General features: G+C 45.0%; 1 protein-coding gene and 1 long non-coding RNA gene across 5 annotated transcripts in view; one reads left to right on the top strand and one right to left on the bottom strand.

Annotated features, from left to right (window-relative positions):
• The window catches only part of EEPD1 (endonuclease/exonuclease/phosphatase family domain containing 1), a 287,236-nt gene that overhangs the window by 178,017 nt on the left and 86,395 nt on the right, over nucleotides 1-22,824 (top strand). For all 4 annotated transcript variants that reach the window (XM_078059456.1, XM_078059457.1, XM_078059458.1 and 1 more), the window contains one exon: nucleotides 947-998. In XM_078059456.1, coding sequence (XP_077915582.1) covers nucleotides 947-998 — 52 coding nt within the window. The remainder of the gene's footprint in view (nucleotides 1-946; nucleotides 999-22,824) is intronic.
• On the bottom strand, nucleotides 17,706-20,801 carry LOC144379585 (uncharacterized). The gene is made up of 3 exons (XR_013442820.1): nucleotides 20,681-20,801; nucleotides 19,951-20,005; nucleotides 17,706-18,014 (listed from the first exon to the last, which is right to left on the bottom strand). It is a non-coding gene; the product is annotated as an uncharacterized LOC144379585 (long non-coding RNA).

Consider the following 22,824-nt stretch of genomic DNA (forward strand, 5'->3'; position numbering starts at 1 on the left):
CCCACCTGCACACAGTAGGGCTTGGTCACTGTGCGGTGAACAGCTGAGCAGGCCGTCTTCGTAAGCAGAGATTTTAGTTATTGGCTTGTTAGCATCAAAAGGACATGAAGGGAAGATTAATACTGAATACGGGCAACTGTTTTCTTCTTTCTATTCCTCTAAATATATGAAGCAAATATCATTATTTTTAGAATTTTTTATGGTGAAATGTACATAACATAAAATTTGCTGTTTTAACCATTTATGAGCCTACAACTCAGGGGCATTATGTACATTCACACTGATGTGCAGCCATCACCACCATCCATCTCCAGAACTTTGGGTCATCCCAAACTGAAACCCTGTACCCACTAAACAACAGTTCCCCCCTCTTCCCTCCCCCACCCCTGCAACCGCCCTTCTACTTCCTGTCCCTTTGAATGTGACTGTGCCAGCTATTTGATAGAAGTGGCATCAGACAGCATTTGTCCTTTTGTGTCTGGCTTGTTTCATTTAGCATCATGTCTTCATGCTTCCTCTATGTTGTAGGACGAGCCAGAATTTCCTTCTTTTTCAGGCCGAATAATAATTCCACATTTGTACGTTTGTACCACATCTTGTTTATCCCCTGCATCCGTTGATGGACATTTTAGTTGTTTCCACCTTTTGACCGCTGTGAACATGGGTGTGCAAATGTCTGTTCCAGGTCCTGTCTTCAACTCCTCTGGGTATATGCCCAGAAGTGAAATTTCTAGATCCTATGATGCAATCAACTGTACAATTTAGAAACATTTTTAATCGTTCTGAAATGGTCATTTCAATTCAAAGCAAAGGTTACTTTAGATGGGGCTCAGCAGAAATGCAGGCTGACACGTCAAACTTTTGTTCTCGTGGGCTAGGGATTGGCTGATGCTTGGTGACGTGAAATGATTTGTTTTCAAGCCCGGTGTCAATTTTTCTCTTACAGCATCAAGCTTCTAGCTGTGCAGGAACTACTTGACAGAGAGGCCCTGGAAAAGGTAAATCTTTTGTTCTTACTACCCCACATTCACAAACTTAGAGCAGAGCGCCACACACAGGAAAAATTCAACTCCCTGTCGCCAAAGACAGCACTTACTGCAAAGTGGGTCTGTTATTTTGTGTTCTTAACAGTCAGTGAACCATGCAAAATTTTCATCCAAACTCCCTACATTGCTCATATCCTGTTACAAACTCAGTGTTGCTCGGCTCCTTCAGGGTTGTGTTGAAAGCAGGGGCAACCTTTCTTTTCCTCTCAACACCAGGCACTGGACCAGACTCCATGTTGGCCCCTTCACTCCACTTCTGCTTGTGGGTGGTAGTTACTCTCTGGGCTTGTGGATGGTAGAATGGAGGCCCAGTGAAGTTAGGTCACGTGCCCAGGGAAAATGAGCTAAGTGGCAGAGTAGAGATTTGAACCCCATGGTTCCATTTCCTAAATCAGTGCTTTTTCTGTTTAACAGGCAAGTTCATGAGTTTGATCCCCTTTTTAGGCTATTTGTGAGGATTAGGAAACTCCCCTCCCACCTCAAACTAATGTTTCACTATGCTCTGGAAGAGATATCCAGTGTTTCAGCTTTCTGTGATCAAGTCAAACACGCAGCTGGGGATCCTTTGCGGGTTATGAGTTCAAGTTCTGTGTGCAAGGTGGGGTAGGCTCTGGAAAACAGATCAGGCAAGACCAAGAGCTTGGGTCTTGGCCCTCTTGGGCCTCCCAGCTCATACCAAGGTGCTCTCTTGGGGTGGCTCCGTCTCTTCCTGAGTGTGTAGCTATGGGTGCTAATTAGAATCTATAATGTTAGCATAAAAGGAAGTGGTTATAGATATGAACACTCAAGAAATATTATTTTATTTGTAGGATTTTAAATGTTTGGATTAGTGGCCAGTCTGCTGGTTGGCACTGAAGCAAAGTCTTTAAGCACCAAGCAATGATGTGCCGGGGGGGGGGGCTGCTGAGCACTGACTCTGAATTTAACATTCCTTCAGGCTCATTGTTTCGTTCCAGGTAAAACAGGGATGTTGCTGCTTGCCTGACCTCAGAGAGGCAACATGAGAACCAGCTGAGTTCGTGTAGCGGAAGGGCTTTCTAAATGCCAAAGCACTCGACACATATTAATTCTTAATTACTTGTATTAATTCTTAATACACATCCAGCCATTAAAATGCACGAGGCTCTAAAAGATATCCTTGGGCCTAATGACAATGTTGGATATGGATCGTAGATTAGATTAGAAAGTATTGTATCAATGTGAACTTTCCCTGACGGCGGTAACTGGCATGTGTCAGAGAATGGACTTATTCTTAGGAATTATACACTGATGTGTTTAGGAGTAAAGGGGCATGCTGTTTATAACCTCTTCTCAAATGGGTCAGAAAAAACTAATGGAGATATGGGTATGTATATGTGAGCCGGAGGGGGAAGGAGCATGCGTAGATGACAAAGCAAATGGGGCATAGTGCCAACAGTTGGCCCTTCTCGGGGGAGGAGCATATGAAGATTCTTCGTGTGTTTTTGAAACCTTTAAAAATTTACCTCTCCAAAACCAATTTTCTTCTCAATATTCTCTACAGTTCTTTTGTTTTACTCCTTAATTAATTAATTTTTTATTTATTTATTTTTTAAAGATTTTATTTATTTATTTGACAGAGAAAGACAGCGAGAAAGAGAACACAAGCAGGGGGAGTGGGAGAGGGAGAAGCAGGCTCCCCGCTGAGCAGGGAGCCCTACGCAGGACTCGTTCCCGGGACCCTGGGATCATGACCTGAGCCGAAGGCAGACGCTTAGCGACTGAGCCACCTAGGCGCCCCTGTTTTACTCCTTAATTTAAAAAAACCTCAGAAACCATCAGACAAAGCTCATAAACGTGGCATCCATGTGCTAAGCTATATCCGTATAATAAGAACACAGACACGGAGAGTATCGATTAGGTCTTTCAGCTGTGTTAATATTGGATTTGGAGAAGCCGCATGGGCAAGCCAGTTTGGGGGTACTAACTGCTGGCAGAGAAGGGGGTCCGGGCTCGCTGTGGGCTGAGCCTGCCTCCTTTCCTAACTGGGGCATCCCGGGTTACTGACCCTCTCTGTACTTCAGTTCCCCAGTCTCTAAAGTGCAGATCTTTAGCATCCCCAATTCACAGAGTTTTGAGAAGATGAAGGAGACAGTCAATGTAAAGGACTTAACTCTGTGCCTGGCGCTCAGTGACCCCCAGAAGTTAGTGGCTGCCCCTGGTATTCCCCCCTCCCCCCACCCCCTCCTCCCTCTTTCTCACCAAGTCCAATGATGGTTTTGTATTATTCCCCCATCTCCATACGTGACAAGTGGAATGACTTACGAGATGGTCTAAATATGCACAGAGGCCAGCTGGGAGCCAAGTTCATTTAGTGTCCTGCTTCCTTCCTTCTTTTGTTTGTTCTTTCGTTTGTTCATTCATTCATTCATTCATTCATTTATACCAAGGCCTCTGTTGAGCCTTCTTTGTGCCAGGCAAGTAGCAAACATTTTTAGGAAAGTCTAGAAGCAACCAGTTGACATGAGCTTGGTCGTCATTGGCATTTTGAGGGACACATGGTATATTACCTGGCATCGTATTACTTTTTGCAGCAAGACTGGCCCAGTTCAAATGCTGGAATAAGGTAGGTTCCCAAAGAGCCTCATGATGTATGGGTTCTCACGCACCTGGACATTAGAGAACCACCAAGAAAAGTTCTTAGTGAACTGCAGAGCTTTGCTACTCAAAGTGTGGTCTCTAGATCAGCATCATTGTAAGCTGGTTAGAAAAGCAAAATCTCGGGCGCCTGGGTGGCTCAGTTGGTTAAGCGACTGCCTCCGGCTCAGGTCATGATCCTGGAGTCCCGGGATCGAGTCCCGCATCGGGCTCCCTGCTCAGCGAGGAGCCTGCTTCTCCCTCTAACCCTCCCCCCTCTCATGTACTCTCTCTCTCAAATAAATAAATAAATCTTTAAAAAAAAAAAAAAAGAAAAGCAGAATCTCAGGCTCCACCCAGACCCCCAGAATCAATCTGCATTCTAACAAGACTGTTGAGTTGCGTGCACTAAGGTCCAGGAGGCTGTCCTGAGGATAGCATTTATGATCATCATCCCTGCTGCTGACTCCCCATCTCAATAGAAAACCTCTGAGGTGTCAGATATTTGCTTTATCAGTTAAGCTCTTTTTTTTTTCACCAAAAGAGAAGCAAACATCATCATTCTATTTGTCAGAACCCAGTTTTTATCTTTAGTTTTCCTGCTTCCTCCTTTCATTTAGAAAATGATCTTATTTAATTTAATAGGTAGAGCCAGAAAGGCCTCCGTTAAGACACACATCCTGCAAACCTCAAACCTCTTTGACTGTCTTTGGAGCTGGGCTTCCAATGGCAGTCTGCCTTTAGGGTTTGCAATGGCTGAACTCCTGAGACCCCGCCACGGTGGAACTGGTCCCCCTCCAGACGTAGTCCCAAGAGCGGGGATCTGTTGCCCACGTGCCTTTCTCTTACAGTATGGAAGCTGTTTGGGGGTCATCTCCCTCCCAAGTACTTGCAGGTTAAATCCGACCAGTAAATAGTCAGATTATGTAAAACATACTGGAAAAGGCTGAAGATAAGCAGCCATGTTTTGGGGTCTCCCAGATACTAAGATTTCTAGTGCTTTTTCTCCCTAATATTAGGCATTGTTATATGGTCTTAGTATTTAAGCTTCAAATTACGAGCCATTTGCCTGACTTCTCCTGTCCCAGGATTTAAGCTGTGACAGTGGTGAGGTTTTCCTGGCTTCCGCAGGGCCCCGGAGCCAGCTCTGGGGAGGCTCTGTTGTCGGAGAGCCGAGGTCCCCTCCCAGCCTCACCCCTGTTTGGCTGCTGGACCTGGCAGGGGACCTTCCTTGGAGGCCCCAGCCCTTTTCTTCATGCATACAACTGATCTCTCTGGTGCCCTCCCACCCTAAAACACTTGGGTTTTACTTTCTAAATGGATCCCTGATTACATTGTGAAAAGGGGAAAATTCTTTTTTTCATACTCTGTTTTCTCATATTTTCTCTGCTTCCTTGCCCCAGTGGTTCTTACTGGGATTCCGGGGCCTTTAAGGCTAACATCTGCCCTACTCACCATTAAAACACACTTCCTGGGGAGATGTGAATGGTGAACACGTGCCCAGTGACCCTCACACACTCAGTAGGGTTCCAGTTTTCTCCTCTCCTAACCCTGCTCCTCTTAAGTCAGGTGCAGTAGATTGGGGTGGAGGTTAGGGACCCCTGGGGGGATTAGGTCTCTGAATTTTTCTTCTCTACAAATACTACAAAAAGTCATTTCCTGGACAAGTGTCAGTCATTTGTCATATATTTTAAAAATAACCTATAAACCATACAATTAACAAGCTAAGTTTCTCTACCAATTTCTTGTCTTAAAAGAAACTGTTGGAACCATGAGAATATTACTTAATATGCATACATGTCAGGACATGTGACATTTCCCTGACAAAATATTTTGGATTTCGCTGGGCTTTGTCGTCAAGCATCTATCAGGTCCCAAGAGCGAGGACTGGCTCCAAGAAGGATGCACGCCATCCTGTTCTCTCCCTTCTCTCTGCTTTAAGTGCAGGACGCTTTTGTTTTTCTGAACTTAAGGCACACAGACTTGTTTCCCAGGCTTTACAAACGGGCCCGTCTAATGCCTTTAAACGTGGCATTGCATGAAAGGAAATAAAAATATTGGTACAGCTTGATTTAGTAAGATCATTTTTCAGTGACCCTTTCAAACAGCTTCCTGCAAAGCTGCAAACAATAGTTTGGCCGTTCACTCCAGCTGGAGGTCAACCTCTTGCTGGACGGGCCAGAGGGCAGAGCACCGGCTGACCCAACCCGGATCCAATCTGCCTGAAAAGCTGCCTGTGTGAGGTTCAGGCCACCCAGCACACGGCCATCGCTGTGCTACCCCCGCCCCGGCCTCCACAGGCCATGACTCAGCCATTAATCACAAGCTGGCTGAGCCCACGCTCTGTCCCCTGGAACCCTGGCTCGGAGGGTGCCCAGACTGGGGTTGAATCCAGCTCTGATGTTTACTAGCTGGGGGATCTCTTGGGCAAGTTATTGCTCAGACTCGGTTTCTTTTTAACATGAGGGGAGCTCACAGTAACACCTACCTCCCTGGGATTTTTTATGAGAATTAAGTGAGATAACGTGTGAGATAAAAGAAATTATGTATAGAGTGAGCACTGGAGAGATGGTGGCTAGTGCTGTCCCTGCTACTGAGATTATTCCTGTTGTCACCATCACCATCATCACCATCATCACTGATACCTCCTTCTCCTCCTTTCCTGAGAAGCCCAATTTGAGATTGAGCTGACGCCATTAGAGTACATTGAAAAAGGAGTTACCACCCCTGCCCTCCCCCCGTTTGGCAAATTGTCCGGGACAAAAGGCCTGCCAGTCTTCGTGCCTGCTCCTGGATATTTTCCCTAGAATTTCAGCTTTGAAGCCCGGCGCTGGGTCTAGTTTTCCTATAGGTGGAGCAGATGATCCCTCAGACCTCTTTTGGCACTTCACGTGGGAGATGAAGTGTATACATTGCACCAGCGAAACTAGAAAAATTGAACTTGATATTTGCACGTGAATGACTAGTCAGGGACTTTTGCAGCTGGACCCTAGTGATTCGAAGTTAGTAGCTTCCTGGGAACTTCCAGAAGGAAATAAGGGGTAAATAATAGTCACGTCGACGTGTATGAATAACCTAAGGATGCTAAGTCTTGTATCTATAGCTGGTGACAGGCTTTCCTGAACATACGCCGGGTACACACATAAGCTTTAGCTCTAACGTTATATGCTTTTGGGGTGTTTTTCGCTGTGATTTGGACTTCCAGTTAATTTAGTTTGTGCAGCAACTGAGTCCTTAACACTGTGCCTATGTGGTACTGTATACCAAGGAGCATACAGTTATATAAATACATTTGAATGGCTTATATAAAATCTCAGAATGCCAGAGTTGCGGGAAACTGTTCAAACCATGGACTCTAACCCTGTCGTCTTGCAGACAGGACATGGACACCAAAGGAGCTGAAGTATCCCCTTGGGGAGAAAAATGTGTTTTCTCTTTATTCTTTTAAAATCACCAAGATACCATGTAATTTTAGGGGCTCCCACTGCCTTTCTTTCTTTATGAAAAGCTTTTATTTGAAGTGAGCAAAAATAGTGAAGTGTCCCCAGGGCCCATAGCAGTTGTTAGGGAACCAGGAGTGACCCCAGAGGAAGGGGCTCCATTCCAGACAGCCGCTGCCTGTCTCCCATGATCTCATTTAATCCGGACCTTAGCTTTCGCAGACTTTGTGGAAGCTTCTATCTCTGCATCTTCGAGGAGTGGGAGCTGACCCAGAGCGTTGGTCCCTGGCCAGGTGATGGAGAGCTGAGACTCAGGGCTTTTAACAGTATGACTTGTAGTGAAACAGACACAGGCAGGTAGTGTTTGTCTCCCTGAGCCCCCTTGGGTCCAGCAGGGGAAACAGAGAATGTGGGCTGGGGGTTGGAGGAGGAGGCAGTTGGAGGTTCAGGGCTCTGGATGTGGACAGGACCAGGGGAGCATCTGAGCGTGGTGTGAGGGCTGCGGGTCTCTGAGGGCCTGCCAAGGGGGGGCAGTGGAGAACATGCAGCAGACACACCCTCCCCTTAGGCTCAGTGTCAACATGAATAGCTTCGAGAATCTTAACATAAAGTCTACTTAAAAATACCTTTTAAAAAATAGCACTCTGTCCTCATTTAAAATATCAGAATGAGATTCTTCAGCTCCCTTGGTTTGTTTTTTCTCCCATGCCTGGTCCTTCGTGTACTCTGAGCCTAATTCCACTGCCATCTTGAATGGTCAGTATTCATGTGTCTGTTATTTATTTATTTATTTTTTAAGTGGGTTGAGCCAGATCAGTGTCTAAGCATGACTCAACTCATTGTAATCATGTTTCTGGCCAAATCCTTTCCAGCAGGCAGCTGGTTACCTTCCTGAAAGGGCCAGGAAGCAGAAATGGAGACCCCTGTGAAGGTCAGGCTCCCCCTGCTGGCTCTGTGGAGTCTGGCTCAGGCCCACCACCGCGGGGGGGCGGGGCACAGCCACCCCCTCACCAGCTCGGCTTCGCCAACTGCACACTTGGACCCCACCCCCGTTCTGGAAAGGACTCTTGGCTGGGGTACCCCCGCCCCCCAGCACCTCAGCTGCCAGAAAATGGAACATCTTAGTGAATTATGGGCCAGGCTTCACAGTTCATTAAAAAAAATGTGTTTTCTCTTTATTCTTTTAAAATCACCAAGATACCATGTAATTTTAGGGGCTCCCACTGCCTTTCTTTCTTTATGAAAAGCTTTTATTTGAAGTGAGCAAAAATAGAGTTCCAAATAGGGCTCTTAAACCCCCTTTAGTTTCCCTAGCTATCAAAGAGACACAAATTAAGCAAGAGATTCTTTTAAATTTGTTACGTTAGCAAAGTTTTTTAAACAACAGCATGGAATGTTGACGTGCAATAGAGCCGGGGCCCCCATTCATTGCTGGGCAGGGCCGGTGATGAGGCGCTGTCCTTCCATAAGCTCTTGGGCAGCACGTTTTATCAGCCTTTGAGATGCCTGTACCCTTTGGCCAGCAATCCCGTTCCTGGATGCGTATCTTAAGGAAATGATCCATAAAAACAGAAAACAATAAATGTGTCATATCATGCTCTCTAATTATGAGTAATGAATGGCAGTTCAGTGCTCCGTGGGAAGGGAGGGGTTAAACAGTCTGTGGTAGCAGTCCCCAAACCTGCAAGGTGTGGCTACTTGTCCTACTTTCCTCTTTGCTCCTGTCCTATTTCTCTTCTTTCCTGTACTTGGAGTTCCCTGTACCCTACACAGTCAGCCTTCATCCTTCCTCAGTGATCCTGAACCCTTAGGAGCCTGGTCCCTGGCCCAGTTCATTTACTAAATCATGGCTCACCCTAGCCAGCTTCTAACCCAAAGCATTTTTATTTAAACTTTTTTTTTCTTTTTAAAAAATTGTGAACTGATTTTATATAAAACTTAAAAATTTTATAGGCAGTTATCCATTTCTGGTAATTTCTGTATAACACTGTTTCTGTTTTTGTAATGAATACATAATGATTTTATGTTAACCAATATTTCATAACATTTTGAAGCCATTTAGATACAATGCTAGGAATTTGGGAGTGGGAAAAGGAAAGAAATCCTCCCTGAAGCTTGTCTTGTCTAGGTGAGTCTGAACCCACTGCCGCCTTCTACCTGTGATGGGTTGTCCCTGGGGCCATTCTTCTTGATGGTTCCATTTCTTTGCCTACATACTCTAAATTCATTATTTCTTCATTTCCTAATTGATTCTGTATTCATAGAGGAAAAAAGGAGAAATCTCATATCCATGTGGATTGCAAGCTCAGGCAGAGGCCAACACGAGGCCTATACCAAGAGCAGAAAGATCATTTCATTCAGGCTTCAAAGAGAAAGGGGGCCTTGAAAAATCACCGCTTTCTATGTTTTGCTAAGAATTGTGTCATTATCAACTAGAGAGAGTTTGGCTGGCTTCTTGTAGTGGCTTATAAATGATGGGCCAGTCTTGTGCACTTGTCTAGTCCATGATTTAAACATAGTGTGTCCATGTTAATATTTTTTCTGTGCTGACTCTTGGCTTGAGATTCCTTCTTTCCTCTTCAAGAGGGCATCTGGAGGCCCCAGTTCTGGAAATAGCAGAGTAGCTTATATCAGTATAGCCTTCCCTCAGATAACAGTGGTCAACTCTGGGTAAAATGCAGACAACTATTTGAAAGCACCGAGAGCTTCTGAAAGCAGGCAGACATGGGCAAGCCATCAACCCTGGAAAGGAGCCAGCCCTGGGTGAGATCCATATCTGTTTGGCTTTTCCCCTGATCACCTTGCCTGGCCTGGGTGTTCAGCTAGAGTTCAGGCAGGAGATCTTGAGGGGGAAATATCACGAGTCTTCTCTCTTTTTCTTTTTTCTTGGTCAGTCTAGCTAAAGGTTTCTCATTTTTTGTTGGGCTTTTCAAAGACCTTGAGAGTTTGTTGATTTTCTCTGTTATTTTTTATCTTCTATTTCATTCAGTTCTGCTCTGATCTTTCTTGTTTCTTTCATTCTCCTTGCTTTGGGTTTAGTTTACTCTTTTTTTTCCCCCCTGGTGTCTTCAAGCTGAAACTTAGGCTATTGATTTGAGATCTTTCTTCTTTGCTAAGATAAGCATCTACAGCTATAAATTTTCTTCTAAGCACTGCTTAGATGACTTGCATAAGTTTTGGTATGTTGCATCTTCATTTTCATTTATCTCAAAGTATTTTTAGTTTGCCTTGTGATTTCTTCTTCTTTCTTCCCACTGGGAATTTACAAGTGTGTTGTTTAATTTCCACTTATTTGTGGATTTCCCAAAATTCTTTCTGTTATGGACTTATTTTTTTTAAAGATTTTATTTATTTATTTGACAGAGAGAGGCACAGCAAGAGAGGGAACACAAGCAGGGGGAGTGGGAGAGGGAGAAGCAGGCTTCCTGCAGAGTAGGGAGCCCAATGTGGGGCTCGATCCCAGGACCCTGGGATCATGACCTGAGCCGAAGGCAGACACTTAATGACTGAGCCACCTAGGCGCCCCTCTGTTATGGACTTCTAATTTTTTCCCATTCCACAGTGGTCAGAGAACATGCTTTACTTGACTTCAGTCCTTTTAAATGCATTGAAGCTTGTTTTATGACCTAGAATATGATCTATTCTGGAGAATGTTCCACGTACACTTGAGAAGAAAGTGTATTCTGCTGTTGTTTGACTGAGTGTTCTGTAAATGTTTATAGGTCTGTTTGGTTTATATTGTTGCTTAAGTCTTTTATTTTCTGTTAATTTTCTCTTTAATTGTTGAGACATTATCAAAACATTATTGAAAGTGGGGTATTGAAGTCCCCAACTATTGTTCCTCCCTTCAGTTCTGTCAGTTTTTGTCTCATGTATTTTGGGGTTCTGTTATTCGGTGCATATATATTTATAATGGTTATGTCTTTCTGATTGAATGGCCCTTTTATTATTATAAAATGTCCTTCTTTATCTCTAGTAACAGCTTTAATTTTAAAGTCTATTTTTCTAATATTAGTTTAGCCATTCCAGCTTCCTTATGGTTGCTGTTTGTCTGATGTGTCTTTTTTAAATTTTTTTACTTTCAACCTACTTGTATCTTTTAATCTTAAGTGCTATCTCCTGTACCCAGCATATAGTTGGATATTGTTTTTTACCCAATTTGACAGTCTCTGCCTTTTGATTGGGTTATTTAATCCATTCACATTTAATGTTATTATTGATATGGATGAGTTTACAGCTCCCATTTTACTTTTTGTTTTCTATATCTTACGTCTTCTTTTGTTCCTTTCTTCCTCTTTCACTGCTTTCTTTTGCATTAAGTGAGTATTTTCTAAGGTAGCATTTTAATTTCCATAATGATTTTTTTCACTCTGCTTTTTGAGTTATTTTCTTCACAGTTGCTGTTGATTTTACTATATAAATCTTAATGTATCAGATTTATACTAACTTCTTTCAGATTTGAACTAACTTAATTCCAATGAGAGATAAACACATTTCTCCTGTACAGCTCTATCCTCCCCTTCCCCTTTTTGAGCTGTTGTTATACGTGTTACATCTAACTACTATGCTACAGACCCAACTATATGTTATTATACTCATTACTTTATATACTTGTATGTCTTTTGAAGAAGATGATGAGAGAACAAAGGAGAACAAGTATCTATTTATAGCATGAGCTACATTAACCTTCTTATTTACCATTTCCATTTCACTTCATTTGTTCCTGTGGATTCACATTACCATCTGGCATCAATTTCTTATTGGCATCATTATCTTATATGTATATACAAATGGATGGATGGATGAGTGGGTGGGTGGATGGATGAATGGATAGGTGGATGGATACATGGATACATACATACTACATGCATACATACACAGTTGGCAGGCAGACAAATAGAATATACCAGATTGCCATATAAAAATTCATTTACTGCTATGAGTCATGGTCAAAAATATTTGAAAACTGCTGTCCTGCACTCTTTGTTGGCTTGGAGGAGGGGAAGAGGCTCGCTCTGGGATTTTTTTCAAGTACTCGAAAGGCTTGCCCTCAGGTATATCCTGAGCACTTTCCCTTCTGACCTTGTTAGTCTCTTGACTCTATGTTGCTTCTCAACAGAGAGAAAACGTGCTCGACTCACTGCATTCCCTTCAAAATTGTTGTGTGTAGCCACCACCTTGTACAAACACTCACATCGCCATGGTGACAGGAGTTACATGCAACTTCCTGTCTTATTTAGTCCACCCTCAAATGCTTCTGTTATCAGGAAATGCTAACAATGAGTTGGTGCTGAGAGAACTTTCAATTCACTTTTTTAGAGAAATCTGAGACTTTTCATGAATGATTCATTCATTCATTTCTTGAGAGCATGACTTTGTACTTAGCAAGGTGTGGGTTGGTTTGTCATTTTAAATGAAACAGAAGGGCAGGCAGGTAAAACTGTTTTGCTCAGTTGCTAAACATTTATGCTTCGTGTTCTCAGTGGGTAAAATTATCCTGATGAGCTGGTCACTAGGGCTTGCTTTGTCAGAATTAATTCAGTGGAGAAATCTATCAAATTGTTAACTACCCATTTAGAATGAGTAAGTCCTACAGCTGATAAAATATTTTTTTATTAACCTTCAGGAGGCATTGAAATGGTAAGCTTGGGCCTTAACAAGATTCCAAACTTCTCGGAAAGCATCCAACCTGCTTTCAGAGATTTTGATCTATCTTGGTAGAATTTCAGAAAAGTGTTCTGACATCCCTTATGAACACAGTCCAAGACCCTTTTCTAGATCCTAGACCTGGTTTCTCCACATTCTGACTGTGCTGCCCGGCACTCCTTGCCTTGCCCCCAACCTGTCCCACCTAACTCTCGTCCATGAGATGCAGACCCATTTTCACAGGCAAAATTAATTAGGTTGGAAGAAGACAGCCAGAAAAAACAAAGCAGCTCCCCATATATGAATTATTCTAAAATTACCTGCCCTCCTAGTTATCTGTCAGTGACTTCCTGTACCAGTAGCCAGTCAAGAGATTTATTTAAGTGGCTCTGTAGTCATTCTTGAGACACAGAGCATCTTCCTGATGTGTCCGGCCCTCGGTATCCACAGGAATCAGAAGTGCCCAGGCCTAAAGCAAGATCCCCAGCATTTATAAGCCAAAGAGCTGAACTTGGAAGGGAAAGTGACAAGCTCTGGTTTTTGGCCTGAATTTCCAGCATTTGCACCAGCTCCAGAGATGGGGGTAGGAGGAGTGGGCATAGATTAAAGCCTTCCCCCCTCCTTGATTACAAAATTATGAGACTGTAGTTTTGTATTACTGCTAATCTTCCCTCACAGGCAAGACTTGTCTTCCCTTCCTCTCTCCACCTGGCTGAAACCTCTAGTTGAAGAATAAATTGCTACATATCGATTGTTCATTTTATTTCTCATTACCCAGACATCCCTGTTATGCACTTAGTCTGTATGGCTATATTTGTGAATAAGAGGGGAAGAAGTAACGAGTATTTTTAGGCTTCATTTCAGGATGTGGCAGGGACATTTTTTAATGTTGTTTTTGATGTTTAATTTATTTAGCAACAGCACTTACTTTGCTTTTATTTATGAAAAAAATGCAACGTGTGTGTGTGTGTGTGTGTGTGTGTGCGCGCGCGCACGCACACCGGCACGTCTTCTTCCTGGATAAAGTTCAATCCAGTTGATTGGTATTTATACAATGGCTAGAAAAGTGAGATTTCTAGAAAACTTGAAAGCAGAGAGAAAAATTAAAACATAGAAAAGGGTTATTTGGTCTCCGTAGTTGAATTTTGTTTCCGTCCTTCATTTATAGTGTTAACAGATAACCTTCTAAGATGCAAGGTGGATCATATGACTCCTCTCCTTGTTCTTGCTTCAGCGGGAAGCTGAAGGGCATAGTGGGGTCACATAGACAAGGATTTGGGTCCTGGCTCAGCCCCTTGCCCTCTGGGCAATCTTAACCCCTCCAGCCCCACATTCCTCATTTCTCTAGCCATGGTGCAGGTCTTATCAAGCCACGTGTGGAAAGAGCAGTGGTAGTGTTTGGCTCCAGTGAGCTGTTTTGGGTACAACCCATTCACGTGGACGTCTCCTGGTGCCCTGCAGGATGCTGTTCTGGCATCCGTGGCATGGCCCTTGCCCGGTGTGCAACTGGATTTTTGTACCACTGCTCTCTGCCCTGTTTGCCTTTACTCCACCCACTCCCGGTAGTTTGAAAGGAGCTGGATAGCCTGTCAAGCTAACCTCAGGCAGTTAGGCTATTTTTAAGTGCCTCTGGCCAAAAATGTAGCAGGAGGGGAGGTTGACTAAAAGATAGTTTGGGGATTTGGCTTTCCATTTCTCCCATTAGCACAGAAAACTGAGAAGGGATGAGTCTCAGGACATTCTCCAAAATAAGAATGCTATTTCACGATCCACCACCTAGAGTTCTTGCTGCCAGAAATTGCCTGGGGGTGACAAATCGCCCATCTCTCCATCCCTTGCTGCCCACGCAGAAAAGAACAATCAAATATATGTGGTTTGCCCTGAAATAGTTTAGGAAATATGAAGGCTTGAAAGTGTAGGATTTGGCATAATGCAAATCAAAATAAAATAAATCATGAATCAGTAATACTTTCACCCACAGCTTTGAAGTCTTTATTTTTATTATTATTGCTGCTAAGGACGGCAGGCTGCATAAACACCATTTAGAATAGCTGAAGGCTGGCGTTTTATAAGAAAAATGGCAACAAGAGCAATTTCCCTGAGGGTCCATAAGAACTAATTTTGTTTAATGTGACGGTTCCTAAATAACTCTGGCTTCTTCACAGGAACGCACAGGGAAGGGCTGGGAGCCTTGCAGCCTAGACTGAGTCTAAGAGTGAATGAGTTGTCTGTGTTTAGGGACTGAGAAAAATCTATCTCTGGGGCTGAAAAAAAGATGTGGTGTTCTCGTAGGAGGGTAAGGATGGGGAGCTAATGTAAACTGTGGCTTTGTTCTGCTTCTCTTTGGATGATTTTCTTTGGATTTAAGTACCTAAATAATGGTCTCCTACCCTCTTTTCTTGGCTTTTTCTCTTCTCCCATCTTCCTTTTCCATGTCCCTACCCTTTCTGTTGCCATATCTGAAACCTCAGAAGTAAAAATACTCTTATTAATAAATTGTACTGTGGGATGGTTTTGGGGGGTCTAGAGACACTCTTTTCCTGATCTATACCCATCTTACCCATTCTTTGAGCCTGTTCACCTGAAAATATCAAAAAGGGAAGGAGATTCTAGAAGGGAAGAGCTATGGTTGGCTACACCAACATGGCTTGTCTTCTTGTCATCTTACAAGCTTGGGACAGATGCCTTTTTGCTTATGAGTAAAATGTGGTAACATATATGGATCACATTTCCTATCGAAATTTTGGTTTAGCATTTCATCAGGAAGGACCGAGTGAAACTCTGTGCTGTCAACCCTCGTCGTTGGCATGTTTCTCAGGTGACGTGAAACTGTTAGAATCTGTGGAATGACATCTTCAGAGCAAACCGTGGCATGGCCATCCTAATGTCTCTGCTCCAACGTGGGGTGCTTCGCTCTGCCTGTAAGCTTTCCTACGCTCTCCTAAAATAGCCACAAAATCCTCCAAAACTCATTGCTATTTTCAGACCTGCTTCCACTTAGAATAATTAGTTTCAATCATTACTCACACGTTTAATGCCTAATTTGGGACAAAGTATTTATTTTATTTGCCCTAAAACTGTCTTTTTTGAGCTTCCAAGAGCCTCTATTCCAGGAATTACTGGGTGCCCTGCTCCTCTTCCAGGGGCTTAGTAACCATGTGGTGAGAACAACCGAGTCACCCCAGTCCCGAGGTGGCCTCCCCCCGGGCTGGCACTGACCCCCTGTTCCCTGCCGGGCAGAGGGCTCTGTGACGGCCCTCACCTGGGCTCACGCCTGGTGTTTGTTGAATGAACAGAGTGGTTCCTCTGCTTTACCTTCAACATCCAATCCATTGTTCCAAGGCACTTTCTTTATTATCGATGTAAAATTCACATCCCATAAAATTAACCATTGCAGAGCTCATTAGAAAGCACATCATCTGGTGCCATTTAGCACGTTCACAGTGTCGGGCAACCATCACCTCTCTCTGGTTCCAAGACATTTTCATCATCAAAAAGGAAACCTGGTACCCCATAAGGAGTCACTCCTCCTTCTCCCTTCCCCTGGCCCCTGGCAACCGCCAGTCTGCTTTCTGTCTCTATGGATTTGCCTATTCTGGGCATTGCATATAAACGGAATCATACAACATGGGGCCTTTTGTGTCTGGCCTTTTCGCTCAGTATAATATTTTTGAGGTTCATCCATGTCAGACAGGGATTAACATGTCATTCCTTGTCGTGGATCACTACCATTGCATTCTATGGATATAGCACAATTTGTGTATCATTCATTGGTTGATGGGCATGTGGGCTGTTTTTATCTTTGGGCTGTTGTGAAGGGTGCTGCTGGGAACATCCCCATCCCAGTATTGGTTTGAGTGCCTGTTTTCGTTTCTTGGGAGCCAGGTTATGCTTGTTTCATGATTATCTCTCAGACTTGTCCACTGCTCTCCCTTTAGTCAAACCACCCTCATATCTTACTGCGCTGCCTAATTGATCTGGCCCTTCTCCAGCCTACGCTCTACACGGCAGCTCGGTGGCCCTTTAAAAATGCAGATCTGTGGTTTGTGCCCTTCACCGATTTTAGGATTGCTCATAAGATAAGGAACAAACTCCTTGCAGGGCAGGCAGGGCTCTCCATGGCCAGGCCTCAGACATTCCTTTAAACTCATTTTGCCATTCTGCCGCTCACCATCTATGCAGGAGCCCCATTGACCTTTCTGTCCTACAAACTCTCCACGTCTGTCCCACGACAGGCCCTTTGCATGTGCTGTTCCACTGCCTGGGTTGCTCTCTACTCCTCTTTGCCCACTTAACTCTGTCTCATCCTTGAGCATGACCCCACTTAACATCACAGCTTTGTTTAAGGCACCAGAGTGGGGTAGACATCCCACCGTGTTCTGGCTCGGCGGGGACACCTGAGGGTCCTCACAGATAGATGGACCACAGGACAAATTCTCTAAAGAGACATTTTATTAAAAAACAAAGCTAGAGGGAAAAAATAAAGGTGAAAGTTGTTTATCTGAAGGTGAAAGAAACTGAACTATTTATGAAGATTCCTATCTCTTATATCAGGGAGTTAAAAAAAGAAAGTGCCACTTCCTCTCTGATTGTACATTCTGGGGGCTTAAGCTTAATGTCTGTAGTCATCCACACTCTAGGCCCTGTGCTGCCGTCTGTTTATCATAGGTATGTATATTTAAATAAGCAAAGACCTCCTGATTTATTTTCAGAAATGAAGATATCACTGTAAACACTAACTTACTGAGGATTTTTATTTAAACGCATGGATGAAATCACTTTGAGCAGATGAGGGTAGAATTGGTCTTACAGCAACTTTGTTAGGTGGCTTTAGGATGTTTATAGTGAAACAAAATGAGCCTCCAAAAAGCAGAAATTTCTTTCAACCAACGAAACATCCAGCACCGTGGGATGGCATGCCACATCACATGTATAATAGCATGTGAGAAGTCCTGTGGAGTGGATTTAGAAGGGTTTGTAAAAGCGTGGCACAGTGGTAAGCAGGAAGAACAGAACACAGAGCCGTGTGTGTCTGTAGGAATAGACAGACGTATTGACGAAATCCGTAGGAAACAGCCTGCAAGGAAATCCACAAAAGGTTAGCGGTGCTCACCGTGGCATGGTGGCGTTCTGTGGTTCTCTGCTTTACAAGTTCTCCTATAATGAGCTGGTGTTCATTTATATCCCGACATAAGCTTCCATTTAAAGAGAAGGGAAAAAAAACCCGCCACAAAACCATCACAGTCTTCACTCCCATCTGAGATTAAGAGTCTTCACATCCAAAGACCTTTGGAGAAGAAAAGAACCTTTGGAAGTGGCCCTGAGGGGCGACAGGGAGGACTGATGAGGACAGTGGGGAGGGCAGTGTGAGCGTGGCTCCCTCCCCTCCCAACCTAGCTGCCACCTCCCAGAAATCTCCCCCTCTCTCTGTTGCCCTTTTACGGTTCCCCCTGCAGAAAAATGTCTCAATTGCCCTCGAAAGGCCTTTCCCCCCCTTTGCTTATTTTTAACCATCTTGTTCAGGAAACACGTGGTAAGTAACTTTTGGGAACACAGAGGAGCGGCTACCAGAACCCGCAGCTTTCTGTTGACAGGAGTGCATGTGGGTGTCCCTTCACTTGACTCTGTAAAAGCAGCTAATGATTAGCTGGTTGTGGAGGCTGAGGAGACGTCTCTTTGTTTGCTCTTTATCCTCCTCAGCATGATAAGAATGTTTAAACAAGGATGAACAGTCACCCAGAATTCCTTTCGGGTGCCCACGGAGAGCGCGTGTTCACGGAGCTGATCTGGAAGCCCCCCCCCCCCCCCGGGATGTAGGGGCTGTAAGGCCATTGCCTCCCTCCACGGGTGATGGAGGATGGGGTCTGAGCTTTAGAGCAGGGGCTGCCTTACGAAGCTCTGAGTGCTTGGGGATAAGCTACAGAACGGGCTCGTCGTGCCCGGGCCTGGTCTCTGCCAGGAGCAAGGCCGCGGTCTGATGCGTGGACCTCTCCAGAACCGCCGTGTCCCCAGGACCCAGGCCACCTGGGGCAGCGATGAGGAAACCGCCTGTAGCCCTGCGGGGCTCAGTCGCGGAGAGCCCCAGCTTTGGAACGCCTGTGGTGCCGTGCGCGCATGCGCGTGCGCACGCTCCGGCGCGTGCACCCGACGGCAGGTTCGTGTTTTCTGAGCTTTTTCTCCTTTGTGCGCTTCAGCCTTGGAGCTGGCCGCGCCTGCGTTCTCCCCCTGCCCGGCCCGCTTGCTGCCGGTGAGGGACCTCGCCGTGTTGCTTTTCCGAGCGCTGGTTTCCTCCCGTGTCACAGGGGAGTATTATTACCTGCCTCACGGGTTATCCTTAGGGTTACATGGGATAATCTGTGAAAAGCACTTAATAAATGTCGGTTCCTTGCCCTCCCCACTCCTTCTCTCTGGCTCTATTTTTCGTACAGGATTCAGAAGCTGACCTGCCTGTAGATTATTGGTCACCTGTGTTTCTTACTGTGGTTGGATTGAGCCCAACCTAACCTATTAGAATTACTACCTATTAAAACTATGCTCTTACTCCGGGCAGTTTAGCGAGGGGTCTTTGGGTGGGGCCTAGGCCACGTGAAGGGAAGCTGATGCCGTTTTTGGGAGTGGAATCCACTCTCCCTGTTTGCGGGAAAGCCTTTGGGAAGTTCACCCAATGTCCTGCCAACGCAATCAGCTTCTCCGCGGAGTTCATGCAGCGATTATCCCAGAGAAAGAGGGAGAAAGGAGTTTTAGTGTTTGTGAGAATTTTGTATTCCCTCTCCCCTCTTTATGCTGCCCTCACCCATCCCTCCTCCGCCTTTCCCTTTTCTCTCAGCCTCTCCTCCCGGAGTTCTAGAATCATACAGTTTTGGAGCTGGAAATACCCTGGGGTGGGGTCATCTCCTCCCATCCCTACACTTTATAGGTGGGGAACCAAGACCCAGGGTCCGGAAGCTCCTCCTCTTCTTCGGGCCCAGGAAGGTGGCCCTCTGAGGAAACTTGCAAAGCCAGGAGGAAACAAGCCTAGTTCTTTCTTTCAATAATGGAAAATGGTAGTTGCTCAGTGAGCCCTCCAGGAGCAGAGAGGATGACCTGTGCTCTCTCCCTCCGCGGACTCGTGGCCCTCTAGGAAAGGACGTGATAGGCAGTGCTGTAGCTGTATTAGGAGAGGGCTCAGCGCCCTGGAGTCCCCCCACATCGCTCTCTGTCCCACGTTGCACCTGGATACATACCTGTGTTTGCCCTGACCTAAGACAGGGGCTTCATTCTTCTATGATGGTCCTGGCTCTGTGGGAACATAGGGTATAAGCCAATGAGCAAACTTTTTCTCTTCTGGACAGATTGAGACAGAAGGAGGGTTTAAAGACTTTTCGCTTTTGCTTTATGTCCATCTTACACGCTGTGTGTGAGCCCCAGCTCTGCAGAGAGGTGTGCCAGGGGCCGCCCTCAGACCTCTGAGAACCGTGAAGGCACTTAGAACCTAGGACAACCAAGCAATGGAACTGAGGACACAGCTGCCCCATAGGCCTTCAAAATATCAACATCTTAAGGTCTAAATATCCCAGGAAAACTTTGTAATAGACTTGTTATACTTAGAAGGCCAAACATGGTTAATATTTAGCTGACAGGTATAATTTGCTTTTGCATTGGTGTTTTCTCTTAGAGTACACTGACATTTTTTAATGACCTTCACCAATCTCTGGTTTCACTCTAAATGTGATCCTTCACCGATACCCCGTAGATGTACTGGCTTCTGTTATTGTCTGTAACATTTCCGCCCTTGAAGATCCTGGCAAATGATAAGCCCTGCTTACTGTTAACATTACAAAAAATGTTGTGTCTGTCATTTGCTCCGGTTTCTATAGTATTCAAATAAAAGTTCAGTCTCTTGACCTCGCACGGTCTAAAACAGGGACATCTTTATTGGATGATGGCAATTCACCTTTTTAAAGGAGAGCTCACCTGTGCTGCTTTATCCATCATTTACTGTGTTTTTAATGGCCACCGCTGAGTGTGCAGGGAAACTGAGTGGTTCACATGTGGAAAACTCATTGTCAAGAAGTCACCTCCACACTCTGAAAAGCAAGCAAAACAAGCAACTCAAAGCAAAGCAAGTTTATCTGGAAATTTGACCCAGAGGCTTCTGAGTGAAAACACCCTTCTCCCACCATCCAGGAAGCAGGATCAGGGTGGCCGTTTGGAGTTGGCTTTCGAAATGCCTGCCAGTACTCTTGATATTCTGTCTCCGGCTAACTGTGCGGTCACCACTACAACACATCTTTATGCCTAGCTCACAGAACCCCGAGATTCATTCTAACGTAACTGGACAGGGATGATGAAGGGACCCCTGAACTTGGCGGAATGCCTTTCCTATTTATGTTTCTCACTCAGGACCAGATGAGTAAGGAATAGCCATTTCAGGAATGGGGAAGAATAGAAAGAAAGAAAAAAGAAGTCCAAAGGTCCACAAACAAAACACAGTTGGTCTCAAGTCTTGGAACTCTCCTGTCACTGCAGAGATAAGCAGAGTGAGCTGATCGAGGGCAGACCCAAGATGAGGCACATCTCGAACAGAGCCAAAGGACTCTTTTCCTTTAGGACTTGACATGGCTAAATGCCAGCACCTTGGGCACCTTTTAGATTGGAGTTAACATGTCTGACTTTGAGGCCCGCTCTTGCCGAGCCAAAGAGTAGGGTGGATGTGGTGTTGATGATCAAGTGTTCTGCCATCTCAACCAGCTTGTTGTGGGGCCAGTGCTAAAGAATGATATCACCCCTGTTTGGTCTGAGGCTAGAGAAACAAGTCCAGCCTGTGGTCGTTCTTGTGACATATCCCGGGAGAGAGAAGCCATCCTCGGGATCCTCAGAAGCCATCCCTTTGATTCATTCATTCAGCCAGTACCCGCTGCGTGTCTCCCATGCACCATGCTGCGGGCCGGCTCCCTTCATGTTATCTCCCAGGATTATCTGAGAAGAGACACAGTCAGATGCTTCCACAGTGTGGGATGACAGCCGAGATGGTACGCTTGTTTTGAAGAGTCAAAACTGTCTTTCTAGACCACAGGTATGAAGAATGTGAAGGCCGAGTTCAAAATCAGCGATTGTCGAGCCTTGTCTGAGCTTCTCAAACTTTAAAATTGCTTGGGAGATCTCGTGAGTAGTGCCCAGATTGGCCCTAACCTCAGAGATTCCGAGTCGGCAAAGGATGAGGTTCACAAATCTGTGGTTTTAAAAATAAGAACCAGCATGATTTTGATGGAGGCAGGGGATGGGCTGACCCCCGGGATTTTAGAAACACATTTGCGAGGGGTAGGTTCGGGTTGTGCAGGTCAGTTACCTCCGAGACTTCTTCCCCATCATACACATCTTCCCATTTCCACCCTTTTCTGGCCTGCTGAGCCTCTTTTACTTAGGAGAGTATTATTGCTGCCTTCTGCTCTGTGGGCAAAGCAGAAAATTTGAGAACCAACTATTGTACATAAAACGATTTTAGGCAGAGTTCAGATTGAGGGCTCTCAGAGGATGCTTTTGTTTTCCTGGGACATTTTTAGGAGAAAGGATGTTAAGGCTTCAGTAAGGCGGCTGGCCTCTGCTGGGCACCTGCCGTGCTCCGGCTAGTTCACCTGTCCAGCCAGGAGGTTGAGTAGCAGGAGGTAGACCTCAGTTCAGACCGTCCCCTCATACTTACCCACTGTGTAATCTTGAATCTAAACTCGCATAAACTAACGTTTCTATGCTGCCCTTCACTGAGGAGTTAACTGGTAGGCTGTCTGGCTCAAGGGGGCTGGTTGGGGGGCTAATAGGGATGAGGTATACAAAACAGGAAGGCTCTGAGCAGGCTTCTCACACTTGCCAAACTTGTAAATCACTCTGGGATCTTGTGAAAATGCCTATTTCAGTGCAGGGGGTCTGAGGTGAGCCTGAGACTTTGCATTTCTAACAGACTCCAGCTGAGGTCAACGCTGCCTGTCCATGGACCATGCTCTAAGTAGCAAGAATCTTTTTTTTAATTTCTCTCTTCTTTTTCCTCTGAGTACAAGAATCTCAGAGGTGCTCCTCGGGTTTACTGTGAACTGGTAGTGCCGTCAACTAAAGTTAACGAACTG

Source organism: Halichoerus grypus, chromosome 12 (assembly GCF_964656455.1).
Source record: "Halichoerus grypus chromosome 12, mHalGry1.hap1.1, whole genome shotgun sequence".
Classification (NCBI taxonomy): domain Eukaryota; kingdom Metazoa; phylum Chordata; class Mammalia; order Carnivora; family Phocidae; genus Halichoerus; species Halichoerus grypus.